Source organism: Podarcis melisellensis, assembly GCF_964234715.1.
Source record: "Podarcis melisellensis genome assembly, chromosome: 10".
NCBI classification, from domain to species: domain Eukaryota; kingdom Metazoa; phylum Chordata; class Lepidosauria; order Squamata; family Lacertidae; genus Podarcis; species Podarcis melisellensis.
The window spans coordinates 53496542-53519078 of record NC_138542.1 but is presented as its reverse complement, the minus strand read 5'-3'; the positions used below and the strand labels follow the sequence as shown (position 1 = coordinate 53519078).

The following is a 22537-nucleotide window of genomic DNA, read 5'->3' as shown; positions in this document are numbered from 1 at the left end:
CACATGAAGGATTACCAATTTCTTCTAATTGCTTTTTCTTTTTCTTAAACAATAAAATAGACTCATTCTCTTCACATTCCACCACTCCAACACTGTACTCTCCAATGAATTATGCCCAACATCTTAGCATTATTCCCAAAATATGGCAACACACTGGACATATGACTCTAGTTGTGGCATAGTCAATGTTGAGCAGAAGCGGGCAAGCAAAGCACTACTAAGTCTTTTAAGGCCTTGTGTGCCTTTAATTAAATGTTTTCTGTTTTTAGGTCTTGCCCAGGCAGGTTGGCGCCACACCTGTGTTATTGTTGCAAAAATATTTGTCAAAACTCAGGCCTACAGAGATACAAGACACTCCTGAAAACTTTGCAATAAAACAAAACCGACAAGTTTGTCACTTGGTCGCTACATAAAAAGAGAGCAAACAAATTTTTGGGGAAAGGGCTGGTGTAGAATTAACTTTCATTCGGTTGCCTGGGACAAAAAGTAGGGAAGAAATCAGAAGAGTTCAAGGTAGTCGTTCTTTTTGACCAGGGATGACTTTTTCACACAAGGTTATGGTCTTCGGCCTAGAAGACCCTGGAGTGAATCTTGCAATTTTCAAAGCAGTTTTCTTTATGGGAAACAGCTTCTGCTGTTTATATTACAAATGTTATACACACACAGTAGCAAAAGGTGGGGTGGTGGCACTTAGCCGACCTTCCTGCAGTGAAGTCAGTGTTGGTTATGTGGAGGGAGAGTGGTAGGGGAAAGTGGCAGGGAGGCTGACACTGTGCAAACACGCCAGCAAGAGCAACATACTGGCTCCTGCTGGTGTGTTTGCACAGTGCCAACGTCCCCACTGCATTGCCCCTCTCCCTCTCTGTAAGCAGCAGCGACTCCACTGTCAGGAGATTGGATAAACATCACCACATCCTGCCATTCACTACCGTGCATACAAAACAAGCACCTGGGAGTTATGTGCTTAGCTCATGCAGCCATTATGCAATGGAGATGGGATCACAGATACTGAGGCTCTCACAAAGCTGGTACCTTACAGACAGATACAAGTTTTCCTTCCTGTTTACCTCCAATCTGCCAGGGGCTGGGTCCCTGCCATGGTCTCCGGAATTACAGTTGCATGCTGGACTGAGGTGTGGGCGGCTACCCCAGTCAGCTGTTGCCAAGCTGGGGGGAGCAGGATCTGCTGAGTACCGCTAGGCCAGGCTTGCTGTAGAACAGAACGATCACAAAATTCAGTGCCAACCCGTACTTTTTTAAGAAGCATGTTACAAACTATACCGCCCAGAACAGATTCAATATAAGTCGGCAGGGAAAAAAATCCCATGGAACTAATTCAAAGGCAACAAGCGTAGCTCAGTCAGTTTTGGACAAGGCAAAGAGCAGCATGCTATAAAGTCGAGAGGACGTCAACCCAACTTTAAACCAAGGTCTTTTCAAAGACAGCTGTGAAGACAAAATTGCTGGTATTAAAAGCTTAAGTGCAAATGCACGTTTCTTATCTGTTGCAGTGGAAGCAGCATAATCCTAGGCAACAGGACTTACTCTCTTGTAGGGGCTGCAATGCTAAGCAGACTTACTTTGGAAGTAAGCTCTACTGAACTCAGTTAGCTTCTGAGTAAATATGCACAGAATCAGGCTCTGACCTCAAAGTCTGTGTTCAATGGGGCTTACATTTGGGAAAGTATATACGGCACTGGATTTCACATGCAAACTTACTAGGGAATATGCTTCACTGAACCCAATAGGACTTACTCCCAGGTAAGTGTGCACAAAATTGCAGCTATTCACCCTAGCAGACTTGCACAGGCAGCCATACACTTTTACTCAGAAGTCCAAATGAGTTCAAAGGGAGGGAGATGAGCCCAATGGCCCATCTAGCCCAACACCCTGTTCACACAGTGGCACCTAGATAACAGTGGGAAACCCTCAAGCACAATGGCATCCTCCCCTCCTGTGTTTTCCAGCAACTGGTATTCAGAAGTGTTTCTGCCTCTGACCGTGGATCACTCCTGAGTGGATCGTTTATAGGATCAGACTCCCCCCCCCATCCTTTATTATTTTATTCACATAATATACATTCTTTACAACAAACAACTCCAAAATAAACAGACAACTCCAGAATAAAATCATATGTAACAAAACCATAAGTCTCATGTTTTCATTTACACTGATCTCCTCTCCGATACCTTTACTTGATATTTCTTGCTGCTTTCTGCTTTCCTTATAGAATCTTTATGAAAATTTAAATCTCTTAAATCCTATACCAATCTTTAAGAGTTTCAATTAATCCCTTCCTCCCTCACAGCCCAGTACTTCCCTCCACTATTCACTTTATTTGTTATTCCATCCTTAATATATTATTGTCCTATCTCCTTTTAAACTTTTGCATATTAATTTTTAAGCTCCAGCACCGACTTTTTTTCATGTATCCCTTAACACATTCCCACTCTTTATTAATTTTTTGATTAGAGTAGCCTCTAATTGGTGCTGTTAATTTTGCCATCTCTGTGAATTCAAGAAATTAGATTCTCCATTCTAATAATTCTGGTATTTTATCGGTTTTCCAATTTTTTGCCACAACGATTCTGGTTGCCGCTGTTGCATAAAGTAATACATTCCTTTTACATAGGATCAGACTCTTGAGTGGGATATTTGAGATGTTACTGTTTGACTTCGCCCCCGGAAGGCGCACACTTCCATTTTCTCCCAAGCCGGATGAATGCCAACCAATCCCCATGTGCCATTTGACATCAGTGACTTTAAAAATGTTGTGGGGACTTTTGAAGTAATAGAGGCACTATATTATCAAGTGTTCGGATTGTGAAATGTTAGGTTCCATCAAACGGGCGCGAAGTCCTCTTTTCTTTTGGTATCTTCTAAAGTGGTGCTAGGTGGTGCCAAGGCCTGTTCTGTGTGAGCAGCCTCACTGCCATGTAAGCATAATTCTGCACAGACTGTCACCTAAGACATGCGCAAGTGTCATCTTGCTCAAATGACTCAATTTTGGAGTCATATTATATTTTACAAGTAGGTCACATTCAGATTCCCCCTGCATGACACGGCAGGGCAACTTAATCCCTTCTGAGAACAGATTTAAGAAATGCATGTGCTAAAAGATTTGCTTGCTCCTGAAAACCAAGGGTGGCAGCTTAATACCCACAGCTGTGAGCACTCAACACTCCGAAGGCCGAAATTCTGCACAAAAGCACTTTGGATTTTACTCTCAAAAATAATGAATAATTTGTTTCAGGCATTCAAGAATCGGGAGCAGGCTTCTTTCCTAGCCGTTTGCATGGAAAAGGTTAACTGGGAGAATCCAGGCCACTGGTTTGACTGGGGCGCCATCCATTTCCATGGCTAAGCACTCATTTTGTCCTCAGATAGCCTATGCATGCTTACTCGGGAATTAGCTCCACTGGGTTCGGCCTGATCCTACGCACACTGACCTGGGAGTCAGCTTCCCTTAAAGTCAGCAGGACTTGCTTCTGAGTGAATATGTAGAGCAGAGATTGGGAACATGTGGCCCTTTGGATGTTATTAGACTACAACTCCCATCAGCCCTGGCCCTTGAGTTTGCTGGCTTAGGCTGATGGGAGTGGGAGCTCAACAACATTTAGAGGGCCACACGGTCCTCACCCCTGGTGTATAGTCTGCATGGTTGCCTATGCGTTTCTATCCAACAGTCAGCCCTAACATTAGTATGGTGACCACCTCGGGTAGCTAACTCATGAAAGGGGAGCACATTGTTATTCATTTGTTTTTATTATTATGCTTTTACTGCCAGTGACTTTCTCTCTCAGGTACCAAAATAACGTGGCTGGTCTTGGGTACTAAGCACCCTCACAGGGAGGGGAGGCATTGCTTGCTCTGCCTCGGGCAGCAAAATGCCATTGTGGGCAGCATGGCAGGTGAGTCGCTGCTACTTACCAGAAGGGGTGAAGCAGCAGTGAGGTCTGCAACATTCAAACACACTGGCTGAATGAAGTCGGCACTGCTGCTGGTGTGTTTGCATTACACTGCCCTCCCTACTACCTCATTCCTCCCCCACTTGTTAAGTAGCCATGATTCACCTGCTGGGAGGTCAGGTAAGTGCCTTACCATACCACCTGTGACTGGCAAAATGTTTTGAGCTGGCATTAGTCTACATTCTCATGAAAAACCCTGATCTTGTGATCTGTGTGTGTGTGTGTGTGTGTGTGTGTGCGCGCGCGTGCGCGCGCGCACACACACACACACACATTTCTCTTCCAATTGTTAAGGAAGAAATTCAGGTTCTCTAATGCAAAATCTGATTCCCCTCCCCACCAATAGGACAAGCCCTGACCAGGAATCATGGCGGTCCTACCTTAATAGGTCATATCTCTTTAAGAAACTGCAGCTATGCTTACAAAGAGTGCAACCAGAGCTGTCTCTCACCTGTACAGTCAGGCAAACTGATATAGTTGCCTCATGTGGGTAAAAACAAATCCTAAAAGGTTAGATGTGACGACTGATTTTTTACCACCTGCTCCAGGAGTTGCATGCAGCACACTTCATCTGACTTGCATATCACATTTCCTGCAATCAACATCTCTGAAGATAATATACCAGCTTCAGCCCATCAGCCTTACCCTTCCAGTGATGTTGGATGTAAATATTTCACAGTATCGGGACCTTAAAGCAGGGTTGCTATTTCCCCCCTCCTGCTAAAAACTCAACAGGCACAGCTTTCTACCTATTGGGGACAGCTTTTGAATTATTGTTTGTCATGTAGCTCTTAAATGCACAGCATCTCAAGCTAGGAAAGAAGGTGGCAACCTAGAAATGTTCTTCAAAGAGGTCAGTTTCTAAATTGAGAGCTGTGAGGGCTTAAGCATCCATAGAAGTCACAGCCTGTGGGCCGGAAGCCCTTTTCCCAACTTGGTGCCCCTTCAGATATTTTGGCCAAAAATTCCCATCATTCCTGAACATTGGCCCATGCTGGCCAGGGCTGATGGGAGTTGAAGTCCAAAACACCTGGAAGGCACCAGGTTGAGGCTGGCTGTTACCTGATAGTTTCATGTGTTACGTGGAATTTATTCCTTTGACCCTCTATATTAATTGTTTATTGCGGTGATGTTTTGAAACTCTAGATCCTTGCCTGGGACTACCTGTTTCGTTCGAAAAGTTCAGGGTGGGGAACCTATGGCTCATCGGGTGTTGCCGTACAACTACCCTTCATGGGAGTGGCCCTTTATGAAAGTGCAGGATTAGTTTTTTTTAATTTTGGGGGGCTCCTGCAGAATGTAAAAATCCCAGGCTGTGCTCACACTTCAATCTTTAGCCACTGTTTAAGTGGTACAATGATTCTACGGACAGTCTCCACTACTGCCTTAGCGTTCGGCTTAGCCCTGTGTTTTGAGCCTGTCTACTGGGATTGCCAGTTGTATTAAGGCCAACTGAGAAATCTGGAATATGTTTGGGGGTCTGAGTTTTGAAACTGTACACGCTCACAGCCAGACCATTTCACACGGTGCTTCGGTCCAAATATTTTACATATTTACGTTTGCAATATTCACTTACTTTCTTTTAGCTTGGGGAGGAACCAAACCCTCCTCCTTTCTCGTTCGCCCTTTTGAATTGCTCCCATTTATTTTATTTTTAAATGAGGTGGGTAGGTCTGTCTTTCCACCCTGCCACCACCACCCCCCTTCCCCTCGAGTGTACCACTTGGAAAAGGATGGCGTGCTTCTCATGGAGGTGGACTTCATTCATGTCAAAGAGGCAGCTGCTTAACAAAGACTCTTCATGGGAACAGGAGGCACCACTTAGTTAATGAAAAGGAAATCAGGCAAGCTTCAAGTTCTTTTCCATACTGCCTTTCCCAGATAAGCTGGGCTGGCAGCAGGCAAAAGGAAAAGGACTGAACTAACACTCGCTGGAATGCTATCCAGGCAAGGCAACGCTTTGGCAGGATTTTGGAGTCTGCTGATGCCTGAGAATGCTGGAATGCTCTGGCATAGACAACGACATTCGCTCTGACGCACTGATTCAAAGTGAATTAGTCTGGAATACAAGGGGGCTCATATAATGGGATGGTCAGAGTCCCCAAGGCTGCATATGCACGGCTACGTTTAAAGCACACGGCTTTCCCCAAAGAATCCTGGGAACTATAGTTTGCTATGGCTGCTGGGAACTGTAGCTCTGTGAAAGGTAAACTATAATCCCTGGGATTCTTTAAATGTAAGGTGTGTATGCAGCCTAAGTGTCTGGCAGCACAGCCTAAGTGTTTGGCAGCTGTGGTCGAATGCCCTGCACCCTGTATGGAGCTGCCTTATAAAGAGTCAGACCTTTGCTGCACCTGACCTAAAATGACCTCTGCTATATTCCTAGTGCACCATGTTCAGTGATGTAATTATTAATATTTAGACTTTATTTCCCTAACATAATGAAGAGAAGATGTAGAACAGATCGTTCATCCTCAATGTCTTTTTTTTTTTTTGTCTTTGGGACAAGTGGATTTAAAAAAACGGAGAGATAGCAAATTCTGTGAAACTGCATGATGTTCTCAGGCGCCATTAGACTGAGTTCATAGACCACTTAAAGAATATACAAATTTGTCAGCCCAAATTCATAGGAATCTAAATGAAACAAGGTCAAGAAATATCAATATATAATCAACATTTTAAAATCGGCAATCACCATGAGTAGGAATCATTAAATGTGAAAAAAAAGAATACCGTTGTGTTGTGGAATCATCTTATTAAATGCAGATGTTCCTCATTGTCAAGGAAGGTGCTCCCTGTATTTTCCTATGCCTTTTATTTTATGTCTCACACTCGTAAGTTTTTAATTAAAGTATTCACACTATACTTCGTAAACTTCTTCCCCACCCCTAGCCCTTTTTGGCCCTTTTCTAACCCCTGGGTTTTTATTCAACCTGATCCCAGGGGGTCAATAGTGACAGCTTTGGGGAATCTGCATTAGTGAGAGACTCTAGGGAATTAAAAGCTGGTGGGTAAAAAAACTGCAGCATCATGAACCCTTTAATAGTCAAAATCCAAATTAGCATCCACACACAAGCGGCACTCTCCTAATTAATAAACTGAAAAAATAGTTGCTCTCTGCATCCAATTCTTTGCATTATGACTGACAGCTTACAGTAAGAGCTGTTCGACAGTGGAATGGATTTCCTCGGAAGATGGTGGACTCTCCTTCCTTTGAGGTTTTTAAGCAGAGGTTGAGTGGCCATCTATCATGTATGATCTAGTTGAGATTTCTGCATTGTAGGAGGTCAGACCAGATGACTCTCAGGGTCCCTTAAACAACTCTACGGTTCTATTCAAATTTACCTGTGCTAAAAGTCCTGGCTGGATCTGAAGGGGCTGAGCCCCAGGAGCCTGAGTGACGATTGGAACAGCGTTCTCCATCCGGACTGAATACCCAGCATGCTTTGAAGGGGACGTCTGTAACCCTATGAAAAGAAAAGATAAAAAGCGTTAGCCATCATCAGTTATTTTTCTAGGAACAAGCTCTCCTGGGCAACTCTCCTTTCTGGCCAGACGGACTTTCTGGTTGACAATCATGCCATTTTATCACATCGAAACCTGCCATTTGAACATGTCTCTTCTCACATTCCATGCGCTGGCCGAAGCGGATTACTCCTGCTTTAGGTGAATAAATTGTTATCACTCAGAACCATAGGCCAGAACGATTCAATACAAAAAGAAACACAAAGCACATACAGAAGCACAAGTCAATGTAACGTGTTTCACTAAACACGTCTACAATAAAAGAACTGAACTGTAAGGCTTCACCACCCGAACACAGGGCCCACAGACCCTCCACATAGATTAATATATGGGTGCTACAAATACAAGGGAGAAAAAGAATACCTCACTCACCAAACTAGGACTTTTTTTTTAAGGCTGGCTCTGCTATTTCCAGCAGTACCTCAGGCAAATAATCATTAGAAAGGAAATTACTAGCTTTAGATTTCATAAAGCCTGAAACTGTAATTCTAGCATCATCACCACCACAGCTCAGATCTATCAATTTATTTCAGGAGAAATTTGATTTTCCACTAGCTAGCTTTTTCTTAGGCAGGAAGGAGTTTCTCCTTTGTATTATTCCACCTTATTGCTCTCCACAGAGTTCTCTGCAATGTCTGTACACGGTTATAATAATATGCCAACCTAGACTGGGCATTCAATTCCAGTTGTGGCCTAGCCAATGATAAGCAAAGCTGGACCCACTAGGCCAGTTTTTAGCATCTCTGAAAATCAGGCTCTACAATCCTGTGAATGCAGACTATATGTCAATCCAATAAAGGAGGCTCTTCAACCCAGATCCTTTTTGGCTTCCCTCACCATTTGAGGCAGGACAGACGGTTCCTGCTTGGTGGTGGCACCCTTACTGTGGAATGCTCTCCCCAGGGAAACTTGCCTTGCGCCTGCCTTGACATCTTTTGGAAGCCAAGGAAACATGTTCTTCTTTTCCTGGACTGCTTAAAATCCACTGTGAATTAATTTTATGCTGCTTTTACATCTGCAGACTCCTTTTATGCTACTTCTGCTGATTGTTTTAATGTTGCTGTTTTAATCTGCCTTATTGTAATTTAATATATGCAGCAACACCTTTCATACACCGTACGCTCAAAAAAAAAAAAAAAAAAGAGTCATACCCAACCTTACAAAGGCTTAGTGGTTTTAACTTTTTGTAAGTCAGCCTGGGAAGCTGTTGGAGGGTGAGGTATAAATCCCTGTGATAAATTAAATTAAATAAACAGAAATGAGGACCTGCCAACTCAGAGCAAATATGCTGCATTTGGAAGGCTGAAAAGAGCATACCGATAAGGATATAAGTGAGTCAAATGATATTGAAACACTTTGTGAGCATTCAAACTTTCTTGGTTGATCTTGAACTGTGATATAGGAACCACCGGCGGTCGCTTTGCCCTTTCAAGTCAACACTGAAACCGCAATGACAGCAACAGAGGAAAGCCAGATGGTTGTGACGGTAACAGAAGAAAAGCCAAGTGATTCACTGAGCTTTCCATCACATACTGAAGAGGCCAGCTAGCTTCAGTGTAAATGTTAACACACAACCAGGCAGAACTACATGTTTTTTGGGTGGGGTGGAGAAGTGTGGTACCTAGTTGAACACCAGGGGCTGGGAACTTGTGGGCCAAGACTAACCCACAAAGGGGTCCAGTTTGACCTGCAAGGTCAGTATACCCAAACCACAACCACCCGCAGACACCACTGTGTGCAGTTACCAAAAAGAGTGCTGCTGGAATCAGCAAGTCCACCTTTTCGTCTCCTCCCCAAAATCACCAAACACCCTTCTCCCTGCCCCAGTCTGGGACATATAACCCACACAGGGTTTTGCCTCTTTGGAATGGACCACTGGGAAGTGGGCATGGTGGCTTGACTTCAACAGAAACAAATTTAAACAATTAAAACTTTAAAAATCCAAAAACTGACAGGAAGAGAGTTTTAACCCCAAGCAGCAACACCGGGATATTCAAGACACAGGGCCTGGATAAGAAAAACAACAACAGCAAAACAAGGCAGAAGGAACGACGAAAAAGGAGGCGCGTTTCCATTCCCTTCTGAAAAAGAGAAGAAATTCTGTGCCTGTGTTTTTTTATCTGTTTATGTTTTGTGTTGCTTTGAATGGTTGCTACTGTCCTTGAGCCGTTGGGATGGGGTGGAGTAGAAATTAATACATCTATTTTTGTGCCACTTCCCAATAGCTTCCCAATACAGGCTGGCTGAATGCCACAGCTGAAAAAGAGACATCTCCGTCTCCGGAGGAAGCGCCGCCTGTTGCTACACACAAGGGGAGAAATTAAGACTCCAGCAGCCTGTCATCCTTTCTGCCGTCCTGCCTTTTGAGCTGAAGAAATAATTGAGGATAAAAATTTGCCCAAAATAGTCAAAATGCCCTTTGTAGCTTTTGTAAATAAGACTCAGGGGACTTTTCAGGATTTCACCCTCGAGCTCTTTTATGTTATTTTAACCCCGCATAAAAAGGATAAAACGTCTGCTGCACAGCAGTGCGCCGAGACATCAATATCTGCAAAGAACTTTAATATCTTTGGATAAAAATGAGAGAGAGAGAGAGAGAGAGAGAGAGAGAGAGAGAGAGAGAGAGAGAGAAGGAGCCAGGTGGCAGCAGCGCAGGCTGCCAGACGGCAGCAGAACCCAGATGTGTGCGAAGGCAGGGACAGCTCCTGGGTAAAAGAAATTGGCCTTTTCTTCAGTTTCCCTGTCCCAAATCCCACCAAGTAAACCCCCTCCCAAAAAACTGACCATGGCTGTAGTGCACTGCAACCCAACCCATGCACATCAACCTGCACCCTTGTTCAACACATCTGCCAAAGGTTAGGATCACATCACACAGCTGTGTATTGGTTGCAGCTATACTGATGGGTCAGGGGAATATTCCGTCTTAGGCAAAGCTTTGATTTATTGAGTCATGCTTTTCTAACCTGATGGCTTAGTCCTGGAACTTGCAGGGTTTCAACCCTGCCCAGATCTCATTCCTCAGGTGAGGGCCAAGAGGAGCAGTGTCCTCCAGAAGATCTCCACCCTGCCCATGTTCCGGAGGAGCCATCGAATGTGGACATCCCTTTTCCCAGGAGTAGCGGTCCCCACACCGACTACCTAGGTCCCTGGACATTTCTCATCTGCACACCCACCCACCCTTTCTCCCAGGAACACAGGAGCAGAAGGTTCAGTGAGAAAGGCACGGGCTTCAGAAGTGGCCAGTTAGCTGGCCATGAGGCTACTCAGCAGAGGAGGAAGCACATGAAAATACCTATTGGAATCAGGGCCTGACTGAAAGCCAGGAACGGTAGAGCTTCCAGCTCTTATGTAGGCTTCCAGTCTAAGCTCTCACCCAAGCTCCATCCTTCCTGACCTGAGGAAACAGGCAGTTATTCTGCTCCGTTTTGGGTCTGCCCAAAACACATGTGGTTTCCCCTAATGGGGGCAAAGAATAGCTTAGCAGCAGCAGCACTATAACCTTTTCTGAACCAATGCCCAGGCTGAATCTATGAAATTATCTGCAGGAGGATTATTTCTCAGTCGTGTTACTAGCCAGGAAAACGGAGTTAGTTAACACTCCAAGAGAGACTCATTTCAGACACCATACCCGTAAGGGCACCGAGCGGACCAGGTTGGCAATCAACCAAGCATTACTTTAACCCAAGCCTCATAGCACTCCAGCTACTAAACTACTGCAACATGCTCTGCGTGACTTTCACCGACGACATTTCGGAAGCTGCAAAGGGCCAAGGAAGTCTTGCTTTCTCGTGCAGCTGCGTCACCAGGAGCATATTTACGCTACCACTTCAGGAGATACATTTTGTCTCCCACAGACTTCTTGAGTATTATTAAAATACAGTGGTACCTTGCTTGCTGAACGGCTTAGTTGTCGAACAAATCGGCTCCTTAATGCCGCAAACTTGGAAGTGTTCTGGTTTGAAAACGTTTTTCGGAAGCCGATCGTCCGCCGTGGCTTCCACTTGAGTGCAGGAAGGTCCTGCAGCCAATCGGAAGCCGAGCCTTGGTTTTCGAACTGTTTTGGGAGTCGAACAGACTCCCAGGATGGATTAAGTTTGAGAACCAAGGTACCACTGTACTCAAATACTCCGCCGTGAAGCTCCTGTTCAGATTATACCAGGTCAGACTGGCTAATCTGTCTAGCCCAGGGGTCTGCAACCTTTAAGACAAAAAGAGCCACTTGGACCCATTTCCGAAGAAAAAAAAACCTGGGAGCCACAAAACCGGGAAGGTGACGTCGGGACGGTGCGTGACTAACACATGCACTGCCCCCATGCGACGTCACAGCCAGTACAGCACCCACCACAGTGGGGAGTGTCGGGGCGCACAATGCGCCTCCTCCCCTCGCTAGTATCCGCCCCGGAGCTGCGGCAAAGGTGTAAAAGAGCCATATGCGGCTCTGGAGCCGCGGGTTGCCGACCCCTGGCCTAGTCCAAGATCAACTACCCTGTTTGCCTGTGGCTCCTCAAGGTCTCAGGAAGAGGCCCTTCCATCTTTTTACTGAGGCTCCTAAGGACTTAGCCCGGGCGGCCCTGAACACAGGTCCTCTTCTTCTGATTGGTGGCCCCTCTCTGGTTGATGCTGCCTCCACAGTCAGAGGCAGGGGTGCTTCTGAACGCCACAGGAGAGGAGAGTGCTCTTGTCCGAGGGTCCTGCTTGCGGATTTCCCACAGGCATCTGGGTGGCTAGACTAGATGGGTCTTTGGTCTTGGCTAGCAGGTTCTTCTTAACTTCTACCTGGGTTTCGTTTCTCGTTTCTGCCTGCCAAGCATATCTCCTTTGTCAATGCTAGGAGCATCCCAGAGAAATGCACTGGCCCGATAAGCAGAAACGCTTCGAATGAGACAAGGGAATGGCAGGTTTGTAGCAGATAAGCAGCGTCTCTTACCTTGGAAGCCTGGAGGACACACGATGAGGGCTTGCTGGAAGGGGTCGGGGCGAGCACATATCTGCGCCGTCCCCGTCTGCAGGGGGACGCTCCTCTGGGCCACCGCGGCCATGGAGGCTGCCGAGGGCTGGTAGAGTGCAGATTGGTAGTTTAGTATGGAGACTTCAGGGTTGGCTAAGGAAATAGTGGCACTGGTGGTGGAGGTGGGAGCCAGGGTGGTGGCCTAAAGGAGTGGTGGGATTTAAAATGGAATAAAAACATAATATGAAGGAGATGGCAATGTTGGAAAAAAGATGATAATAATAATAATAATAATAATAATAATAATAATAATAATAATGGAAGGTAATATAAATAAGGCAAGACAACAAGTTGCAAAAAGGAAAGGCAAACAACATAAAGAAGGGCAGCAGAAAGAGGGGAGGAGGGTATAAGTAAAAAGGTGGAAGCTAAGGATGAGTAAGGATGAAGACTTTTCTTTAGCCATTGCATGCACCACTGTTCTACTCATGATTGAGAAATGACCAGAATACAACAACAATGGCAACAACTGGGGAGCACTGAGCCTGCAGCCCCTGCCCCAAAATCAGCCGGTAGCATCAAGGTCAGGAATGTGTCATTGCCAACATCCCCTGCAATGTGTGTGTGTGTGTGTGTGTGTTTTGTGGGGGAAAGGAAGGATCTACCAGTCCAATTCAATACACGTCTACTCTGAAGAAAGTACCACTACGTTCATTAAGACTTCATCTCGCGTAATCGGGCAAAAGAATGCAACCTGCATTTCTTGTGTGTCCATATATGAGAAAGAATGCAGGAGGGTAAGTGCGCTGTTGTCATGCAGGCACAGAATGATGCATATACGTTTCTGCCTATGAAAAGGAAGACGGGAAAATATTTTTATGTGTTTAATTCCTTAATCCTATAATGTGTGTGAATGACTTGATCCGCAGTTGGTGGCTTGGCTCACTTTGATGAGTTACCTGCTCGGCACACCGGCTGTTTTCCGCTTTCTGAATGAGGCTTGTGGATTACATGACTCTGTAAGGGCCTTATATTAGGCGTGGGTGACAGCAGGATATTTGCAGGCATATGCAGTTACTAGATACTGGGAGAATTTTTGGTGTTTCTGCCCTGACACGTATGGCGCTGCCTGCGTACCAGATTTTTAAAAAAGATTTTAAAAATTATTTTTTCAAGAAACACATATTCTGTTCAAGAATTTGGATTCTTTAAAACCAAGAACATCTGCTGAGGGTGAGTGGGAAGAAAAAAATATATGTAAACCTGTCTTGTCCCTCGAAAGGATATTTGCTTCTCCTCCACCTGTAGAGGTGGAATGACAAAGAAGGAAGTCTATCAGACTCTCCTCATGAAATTATGGACTGTTGAGGGCAGCTATGGAAGCTATGGAAGACTGAAATAATGGCCTTATAGTGAGTCAATTGATTGGTCTAGTTACAGATAGGTAGCCGTGTTGGTCTGCCATAGTCAAAACAAAATTAAAAAAATCCTTCCAGTAGCACCTTAAAGACCAACTAAGTTAGTTCTTGGTATGAGCTTTCGTGTGCATGCACACTTCTTCAGATACACTGAAACAGAAGTCACCAGACCCTTCTATATAGTGAGAAGGTGGGGAGGGGTATTACTCAGAAGGGTGGTGGGAATGGGTGATTGGCAGATAGCTGTGATGAGCCTGTTACGACTGCAATGATTGCAAAACGACTGCAAAACAGACCAAATGATTGGTCTGTTTACTCTGACTGAGAGAAGCTCTCTTGGGCAGAGAGGGCTTTCTTTTAGGTAGAGCAGCCAGGGATTTATTGTGGGTCCCTTCGCTGACCTCTCGCCCATCCTATAAATTGCAAGTGCCTTTCTTTTGCACCAAATGCCAAAATCTTGTGATCAGGCAGAGTGGGGAATATACAGATCCCTTTCCACTAATAAGAGTTAATCAAGAATCTGGTGGAGTCTTTGTGTGTGGAAAAGTTTCAAAGAGAGCTGGCCAAGCCTGAATACACACACGCAAACACACACAGAGACTGCATTAGGATGGTTCCCCTCACCTGGTTATGAACTGTATTGAGCTGGTTGTTGAAGGTCATGGTAAGGTTGGTTGATGTGCTTGGGGCCACGTGGGTGATGAATGGGGTCTTGCTCTGATTCACTGTGTCGTACATGTTCACCCGCCGCTTGCAAATCTCCATGTTCTGGAAACAGGACTTGACACTGTTTATGAGAAAGAAGGCATGAAGAAGCAAGAAAGCCAAAGGGATACTGCCCATTTCACCACCGATGTACATACACCAAACTTAAATTGTTTGGTAGACATGACTTCTTTCTAGGAAATAAGAGAACTGCCGGTCTGGCACAGGAGTGGCAAGAGGCAGCTAGTATTCTCAACCCTATCAAACTCGCCATGCTACAGTTCCCGGGATTGTTTGAGGGCAGCTATGGAACCTACTGTTACAAAACAGATGCAATGTTGGTGTGTTCCAAGGCTCAAAAGCATCACAATGATCTGTACTATCAATGAAGCATCAGTTGCGAATCATAGCCTATTTTCTGTGCAGTTTACATTGTTGCTTCTTGTCCTTAATCCTTAAAACCACTCCAGCCCTGAAACCAAACCTCAGCAAGCTTAAATATTCTAGGAATGCCAGGAAGAGGAGAATCCCCTGCACTGAAACACACTACAGAGAGCAGTTCCAAAGCTGAGTCCCTGCTACTAACGTGATCGCTGTATTAAGCAGACTCAATGGACACGCCTTACCATTTTCTGCTCCTTCATTTGTAAGGATCAAATAAAATAAAAAGGAATGCAACTTTACGACAGTTTGGATGTCCTGCATGAGCACATTCCCTTAGTGGTGCAAAGAAGCTCTACTGCAAGAAATATATTCTCTGGGGTCAGTAAGTCCAGCTTCCCACTTTGTGGCAAGATTCCAGAGAGATCCATAGCTCCTGACAAATGCTCGTTCAGACACCTCTTAGCGTGTAACTACAGGTTACTTGAAAACACCCAGCTGCTGCTGAAAGTAAGAGTCCCGTGTCTTCTCGCCCTCCTGACCTCTGTCATGTTTAATACAGCTTATCTTGTCTTGTGGTATAAAAATGGAACTCATAGCCAAATGATGTGGGGCAAGGGCAAGCAAATGCAAAACGCCACGACATCACAGCAGCAGGCAAGTTGCGCTTTACATTACAGAAGTGTGTTAATAAGGCTTGTGGCTGCCATTTTCAGAAGTGCTTTCCACCCTCAGGAAAGAAAGTGTTTCCATGACTTCCCTCAGCAACTTTGGCCACATTCACACCCTACATTTAGAGTGCTATTAAACTACTTCAAACAGTCATGGCTTCCCTGCAAAATATTATGGGAACTGCAGTTTGTTAAGGGTGCTGAGAGCTGTTAGGAGATCCCTATATTTCCCTTAGAGAAGGACAATTCCCAGAGTTCCCCATGAAGAGGGACTGATTGTTCAATAACTCTGACAGCTGTAGCTCTTGGAAGGGAATAGGAGCCTCCTAACAACTATAAGCAGTCTTATAATGAACTACAACTCCCGGAATTATTTGGCGGAAGCCATGACTGTTAAAAAGGTTCACCTGGTGCATTACAGTAATTATACAACTTTAGGCACCAAGCGAAAACATCCCTCTTCAACCAGGCCTTGGACTGATTAACATTGTACAGCCTTTTAAATGTGTCTGTAGGAAGGGGAGGTTTTTGTGTGTGTTCTAACTAATAATTTGTGGTTTTCTCCCGTATTTTCATCTTGTGAACCTCCCTGAGATCTTTGAATGAATTTATTAAGTTTATAAATTTAATATAAAATAATAATAAATAGATAAAATAGAAGTGGCACCATAGTGTTTTAAAAATGTATGGTGTGAATGTGGCCTTTCCTCTAAACAAAATTTAAAAATTAAATTAAATAATTTAATTTCTTGAATTACAAAAGTACATAGCGTGTCTGTTTTTTCCATTCACAGAAGCTTTTCTCTCACAGATTCTGGCAGTGAAACTTCTGATTTTGGAGTCCACTCACCTACCTTATCCTCCCGCAGAGTTATTGCATGAAAATTAATCCTACCACCTGCAGAAGGTAGGGAACAGGTGAACAAGCCACTAAAACATATTGCTCATTCCTGAATAATGTCTCACTGGCCCAGAGCTGCTAAAGCAACTCAGTTTAGGCCTTGCCAGGATCAGGAGATGGCAGCCACACTTATCAAAACATTCTTGCCATGATAATGGTTTTCCTGGCATCCAGGTTCTGTTGGTATTCACTCTGCTTGGCTGTGACTCAAATTCAAAGCACATTTGAGCAGACACTGCTCTGAGACTTGCAACCCAAAGTAGAGAGAAAGGAGCTTACTGGGTGCTATGGGGGAAGTCCAGCAAGTGCGTCATGGTGACAAATGGGTGGTTGAGGGTTTCGATCGGTGTTATCCTCTTATCCGCGTCTATCGTCAACATCTTCTTTAACAGATCTATGAACTCCCGCCGGTCTGCCTTTTCAACCAACATATCGCTGCCTTCCAAGTCTGTTGTCATATTCACCTGAAAGGAAAAAACTGAATCAGTAGCAAAACTACATTTCTGGAAGTCCTGGGCCTAGAGAAATCACACCCAACCTGATGCCTACACATGTTTGGCAGGATCCTGGGAACAGCCTACGAAAGATCAAAGATTCACAGAGTCCTCAACCGTGCAGGCAAAGCTAGCATGCAGACAGTCTCCCCTTGTGCAAGTTGCTTCACAGCAGGCATAGGCAAACTCGGCCCTCCAGATGTTTTGGGACTATGACTCCCATCATCCCTGACCACTAGTCCTGTTAGCTAGGGATGATGGGAGTTGTAATCCCAAAACATCTGGAGGGTTGATTTTGCCTATGCCTGCCCCACAGGTTATGACAAATGCATGGAGGGCCCTTACATGTACTGCGATATACACACATAAGGCCCCTTCACATGGCACCAAAGGCATGGCCGAGGAATATGACCAGTGAATGCAGCAGCAACAAATTGAGCAGACCCACAGGAGTGCCCCCCCCATATTATTTAAGCATATAACACCAAAATTCTCCAATGGGAGTTTGCACAAGAATGGAGAATACACTGTTATCCTGCGGTGGGTTATTTGGCTGGATATTACCCTGAATATTTCACCAGCATTCTTACCTGTGCCATATCATCCAAACAATTGAAAATATACTTTCTTGCTTCTTTTGACTTGATCCCCGTCTCTGCCTCATGATCATCCGGTGTCTGTTCAGAATCAAGAAAAAGTCAGTTACCTGCATCTGCTCTGAACTCTATTTAACCTTCATTGCTACTCCAGGTAGGCACCACAAAACCTTCCACCCCTTTCGGCCGAGCTCCCAAGTAGCATTATTGGCTGTTTTACATATTGGACTGCATATTTTCATCAGATGTGAGCTGCAGACTCGGTAACACACGGTTGTAGAGGGAAATGGTGGCATCCTTCCCCTATTCAATGCTTGTGTAAAGCTTTTTTACATTTGTGGGGGGGCAGGGAACAGTGTCATGCTATTAACAGAACGGATGCAAGGAATAGATGTTTGATCACCCTAGACTTGGCTTTGGTTTTTTGGGGGGTGCTACCATACTCAACGGACGCAGGTGGCACTGTGGGTTAAACCACAGAGCTAGGACGTGCCAATCAGAAGGTCAGCGGTTCGAATCCCCGCGACGGGGTGAGCTCCCGTTGCTCGGTCCCTGCTCCTGCCAACCTAGCAGTTCAAAAGCATGCCAGTGCAAGTAGATAAATAGGTACCGCTCCAGCGGGAAGGTAAATGGCGTTTCCGTGTGCTGCTCTGGTTCGCCAGAAGCGGCTTAGTCATGCTGGCTACATGACCCAGAAGCTGTACGTCGGCTCCCTCGGCCAATCAAGCAAGATGAGCGCCGCAACCCAGAGTCGGCCACCACTGGACCTAATGGTCAGCGGTCCCTTTACCTTTACCATACTCAACTAATGTCAACCACAGCCTTTCCCCTCACTATATTTATATTTATTGTAAGAGCAACGTGGTGGTGTATAGAATTAGTTTCAGGATGTTTGGCCTGTGTTTGAAACAGGATGATGTAGTAAAGGGGCTTTTGGTATGATCCGGCATGGATCTTCTGATGTTCTTATGCAAAGAGACAACATCCTCTCCCAAAACAATCCCAGCAGGGAGATGAGGAGGAGTCCAGCCTATTTCATTGAGCCCTTTCTATGAATCTGCACACATTTTGAAGACCTGAGGCATTAATTTGCCAAGCCATCCAAAAGCCACATCACATAGTTGTAGCAACTGCCTATCAGCCCGCCTTAATGCCCACAGGCCTCAATAATCTTTCAGCATTACGAGATGCAGGCCCCAACGAAGGAAGCTGAGAAGCAACATCTTCACCTTTAGCCTCCACAGCGGATACGGCGAATCTGTATCTCTGTTGAAAAATCTCGTAGTCTTCGTCCCTGCGCTCAGTAAATACTCAGCTGGCAAGCCCTGCGTCTGCGAAATATATCGGATCTGTAAGAGAAGGATAAGAAAGAAGCCCAGATTTATCTTGCCGGGATCTGTAGTAGGTTGGGGGCTGGAATAGGGGAGGGGGGTCTTTAGGTATCTAAAGCAGCAGAAGAAATAATGGGAGGAAATGGGAGTGAGGGCATGGAAAGTTTGCCTCAAACCAAGGACTGAAAAGGAAGGCAAGAGCCCACAAACTTTAACCATTAGTAATATTTATGATGCATTAAGAGGCTAAATAACTAGGTGCTATAAAATTATCTTTCCTTCTGCAGTTAAACTCCACCGCACTCCTCCTTTAGCCTTTGAAGCCTGCGGACATACGTTGCTTTATCCATAAACTGCAAAGATAAAGGGAGAGCAGTGAAGGTATAAGAGTGTGTGTATGCCTTGCGGGCATGCTTTATTTGCCAAAGAGCCTTTTACAACTTTGGCTTTGATCCTCAAATGTTAATTTCAGGAGGACTTGTTTGAGCAAGATGCCATGAAGGCCAGGTTGCGTCTCCTCCGCCATCTTTTTCCGACTGAAAGAAGTTTAGGTCTGTATGTTCCATCCCACTAAACAGATCTCACCACGGACAACTGGTAGCCCCAGGGCACATCCTACATGAAGATGCACCCAACCACTTCAGTGGGGTTCAGATGAGCATCACAATGTGGATAGGAAGGCATAAGAATAATCGTCTACACCCCTAGACAAAGAAGCTGAGGTCAAGTGCATCCTTTGGGTGCAGCGGGTCCCAGGAATAAATCCCTGGAGTCCATGGTTTTAAGAAGAAGCAGACTGAGACTCTGGAGAGCTGCTGCCTGTCAAAGTGGACAGTACTGTGCTGGACCACTAATCCAACCTGGTACAAAGCACACCTTCCTAATCACCCATTAGCTATATGAGCAGAAATCTGTTTCCATGGAAGGCTCTTCTTTGCTAGATTGGAGCATATTTGCTGAATTTGTGGTATGGCCATTAAAACTCTTCTGTCTGCTTGGCTCATAATGGTTTTAAAACATGAACCTATTTTATACTGCGAATGTGTTCTATTTTCTTTTGACTGTTATTTGATTGGTTCTAATATTTTTAGAGCTGGTGCCAATTATCATAATACTGTCTACTGGTTTAAGCTGCCATTTTTATTTTTTATATTATTATTTCATTATTGTCGAATGAACAAACAAACAAATTTCTTGAACAGAAGCAAGGAGGCGAACTGGGGTTTGAACCAACCATCTTCCAAATGTCACCTCTAGAGAAAGTCTCAAAGACCGTGGCAGTGAAACTGGGGAACTGGGAAAGGCAGCTCCAAATTTTGAAAAACTAGATTTTGGCTGCGTCGACTTTTGTGCTGATTATAGTCTCAGATATTTGGCATTCAATGGATGGTTGAGCAAAAGGTAGGGTTGTCACCATTTTTTCTGGCCTTGCTCCTGCTTCTTTAAGCAGCAGCCAGATAAACAGAAAATTAAGCAGGCAAAATGTTCTGCAGCATGGAGAGAAGCGATGTGCAAGGCTTTATCTGCTTAATGCCTTTGTGTCGCACCACTGCTAAAGGCACTGGAACAAAACAGGCGATAATGCCAGGAACAGGCTCACCAACTTTTTTTTCTGAGAAGCTCAACAGCTGCTTAACAATAAGCAAAGTTTGTGCAGGCAACGTTTTTCCCATCACTGTGCTACCTTCAGTGTTAAACCGAACGGTGGGCTCCTGGAAAACAACCTAGCCCAAGGATCTCCCTGCCCTTTGACTTAGGCCTCTGCTGCTGCCCCTCCTATGGCGATGATGCAAGAGGAGTGTTAACGTGAATGAGCGCTCACTTGCTTCTCAATCCTTAGTATGGGAATGGGGAACTTGCAGCCCTTCTGAGGTTCTTGGACTACAATTCCCATCATCCCTGACCGTACTGGTTGGGGTTGATGGAAGATGGAGTCAAGCCATGCCTGGAGGGCCACAGGTTCTCCACCTCTGCCTCAGAACATGTCTTCAGTGGCAACAAGAGGCAACTGATACTGCAATGTAGATAACAAATAAACCTGCATTGATACTTGCTGTTACAGTAGAGTAAGGATGCCTGCTTTGTTCACTGTTTGACCAGACACCCATCTACAGAGCTTCCTAGCCACCTGGAAGTTAGACTCTTGCTTGACAGATCACCTAGGCGGTCAGCCCTTAAAGGCACAGTACTACCAAAACACTACAGACGAACAATTAAAAAGTGGTCTCAGGAGTTAAAAGTACAGGTAAGGTCATTTCAAGATAGTAAGGAAGAGCGAAGAGGAAGGAAGGACATAAAGACACATGAAGATAGAAAAGGACTAGAGTCATACACAATCTTTGTCTTTATGGGCACTGCTGGTCCAAAACCGAGCTGGCTTTCCACTCTTAACTCCCAATGCAATAGATAAAGAGGTCTCACCACAGAGTTAAAAAGGTACAGAGTGGCACTACTTGTTGAACTGGGGCCATGCGGCACCTTGGTGTTGCAGTGGGAGATAAGAGAATGTAGTCTGAAGTTACATAAAACCGCCACCTTGATGAAGGCAAGCTGGGCTGGGACTGGTGAGTGACTGGGTGACCAGCAGGAAACCATATCTGGGCTGCCTTGGGTCCCACGATGGTGGAAAAGTGAGATATTATTGCCATAAAATACTGTAAACAGATCAAGCAATCCACCCACCTTGTTCAACACACTCTGACCAATGAAGAATCATGACCAATGGCAGCTCAGTTTCCCCCCTGAAACTCCAGATTGCGTGTCACTCTTGCCTCTCCCCCCCCCCCAAATTCCCTCCTCCCCTCAATCTCTATGGGAGGAAAGTACGCACCACTCTTGCCCAAGTAAATAAAAGAGGCAGCAATACCAACCTGGTCGTACTCTGAAGCTCCTGGATAGAGCGGCCAGCCCAAGAAAAGCTCTGCAATTACACACCCCAGAGACCACATGTCAATTGCTTCACAGAAGGGTAAACCGAGGATGATTTCAGGGGCTCTGTGGAAGAACAACAGGAGAGAGAGAGAGAGAGCATTAGCTATTGCAAAACATAGCTGTTTCATTATGAGATGGACAGGGGTGAGGGACCTGTAACCTTCCAGACGTCGCTGGACTACAACTCCCATGATCCCTGACCACTGGCCATGCTGGTTGGGTCTGATGGGAGTTAAAGTCCAACCACATCGGACATCAAATAGACTGTTTGTGTTCTACAGGCATCCTGCAATAGAAAAATAAGGCTTATATTGCAATCCTACTAGTTACGCTTACACAGAAGTAATCCCAACAGGATGACTGACAAGTAAGTGCATGCAAGATTATAGCCTTAAAGCATTTATTGTGCAGATGACTATGGGTATAACTAAAAGGGAAAAAGGACTAAGAGTTCTCAAAAGGCCACCCTCCCCCCAAAAAAAGTTTATTAGAATTGTTTATGCCTAGCAAGTTTCAGGAGGAAATTACTTCTTTGATGCAATTTTTAATGTTGCATCACTACACAAAAAAAGATACAACTGAGACTTGTCCATAAAAACCTGTCCATAAAAACCTGTCCATAAAAAGGTGTTAACTTCTGTTGCTAGAAACAGGATTATTATTATTAT

At 44.9% G+C, this 22537-nt stretch overlaps 1 protein-coding gene and 1 long non-coding RNA gene across 5 annotated transcripts in view; both read right to left on the bottom strand.

The window, feature by feature from the left end:
* Nucleotides 1-22537, bottom strand: part of LOC309379364 — a 401215-nt gene that overhangs the window by 46768 nt on the left and 331910 nt on the right. The gene's annotated exons all lie outside the window — the stretch shown is intronic.
* HIPK2 (homeodomain interacting protein kinase 2) overlaps nt 1-22537 on the bottom strand; it is a 161848-nt gene that overhangs the window by 22001 nt on the left and 117310 nt on the right. For 3 of the 4 annotated variants that reach the window (XM_081928177.1, XM_081928176.1, XM_081928175.1), the window contains exons 3-10: nt 21809-21932; nt 18837-18956; nt 17602-17688; nt 16797-16981; nt 14484-14646; nt 12421-12643; nt 7314-7435; nt 1068-1210 (exon numbers count right to left, since the gene is read on the bottom strand). In XM_081928177.1, the coding sequence (XP_081784303.1) occupies nt 1068-1210; nt 7314-7435; nt 12421-12643; nt 14484-14646; nt 16797-16981; nt 17602-17688; nt 18837-18956; nt 21809-21932 (1167 nt within the window). The remainder of the gene's footprint in view (nt 1-1067; nt 1211-7313; nt 7436-12420; nt 12644-14483; nt 14647-16796; nt 16982-17601; nt 17689-18836; nt 18957-21808; nt 21933-22537) is intronic. The other variant, XM_081928178.1, reaches the window with a different exon arrangement.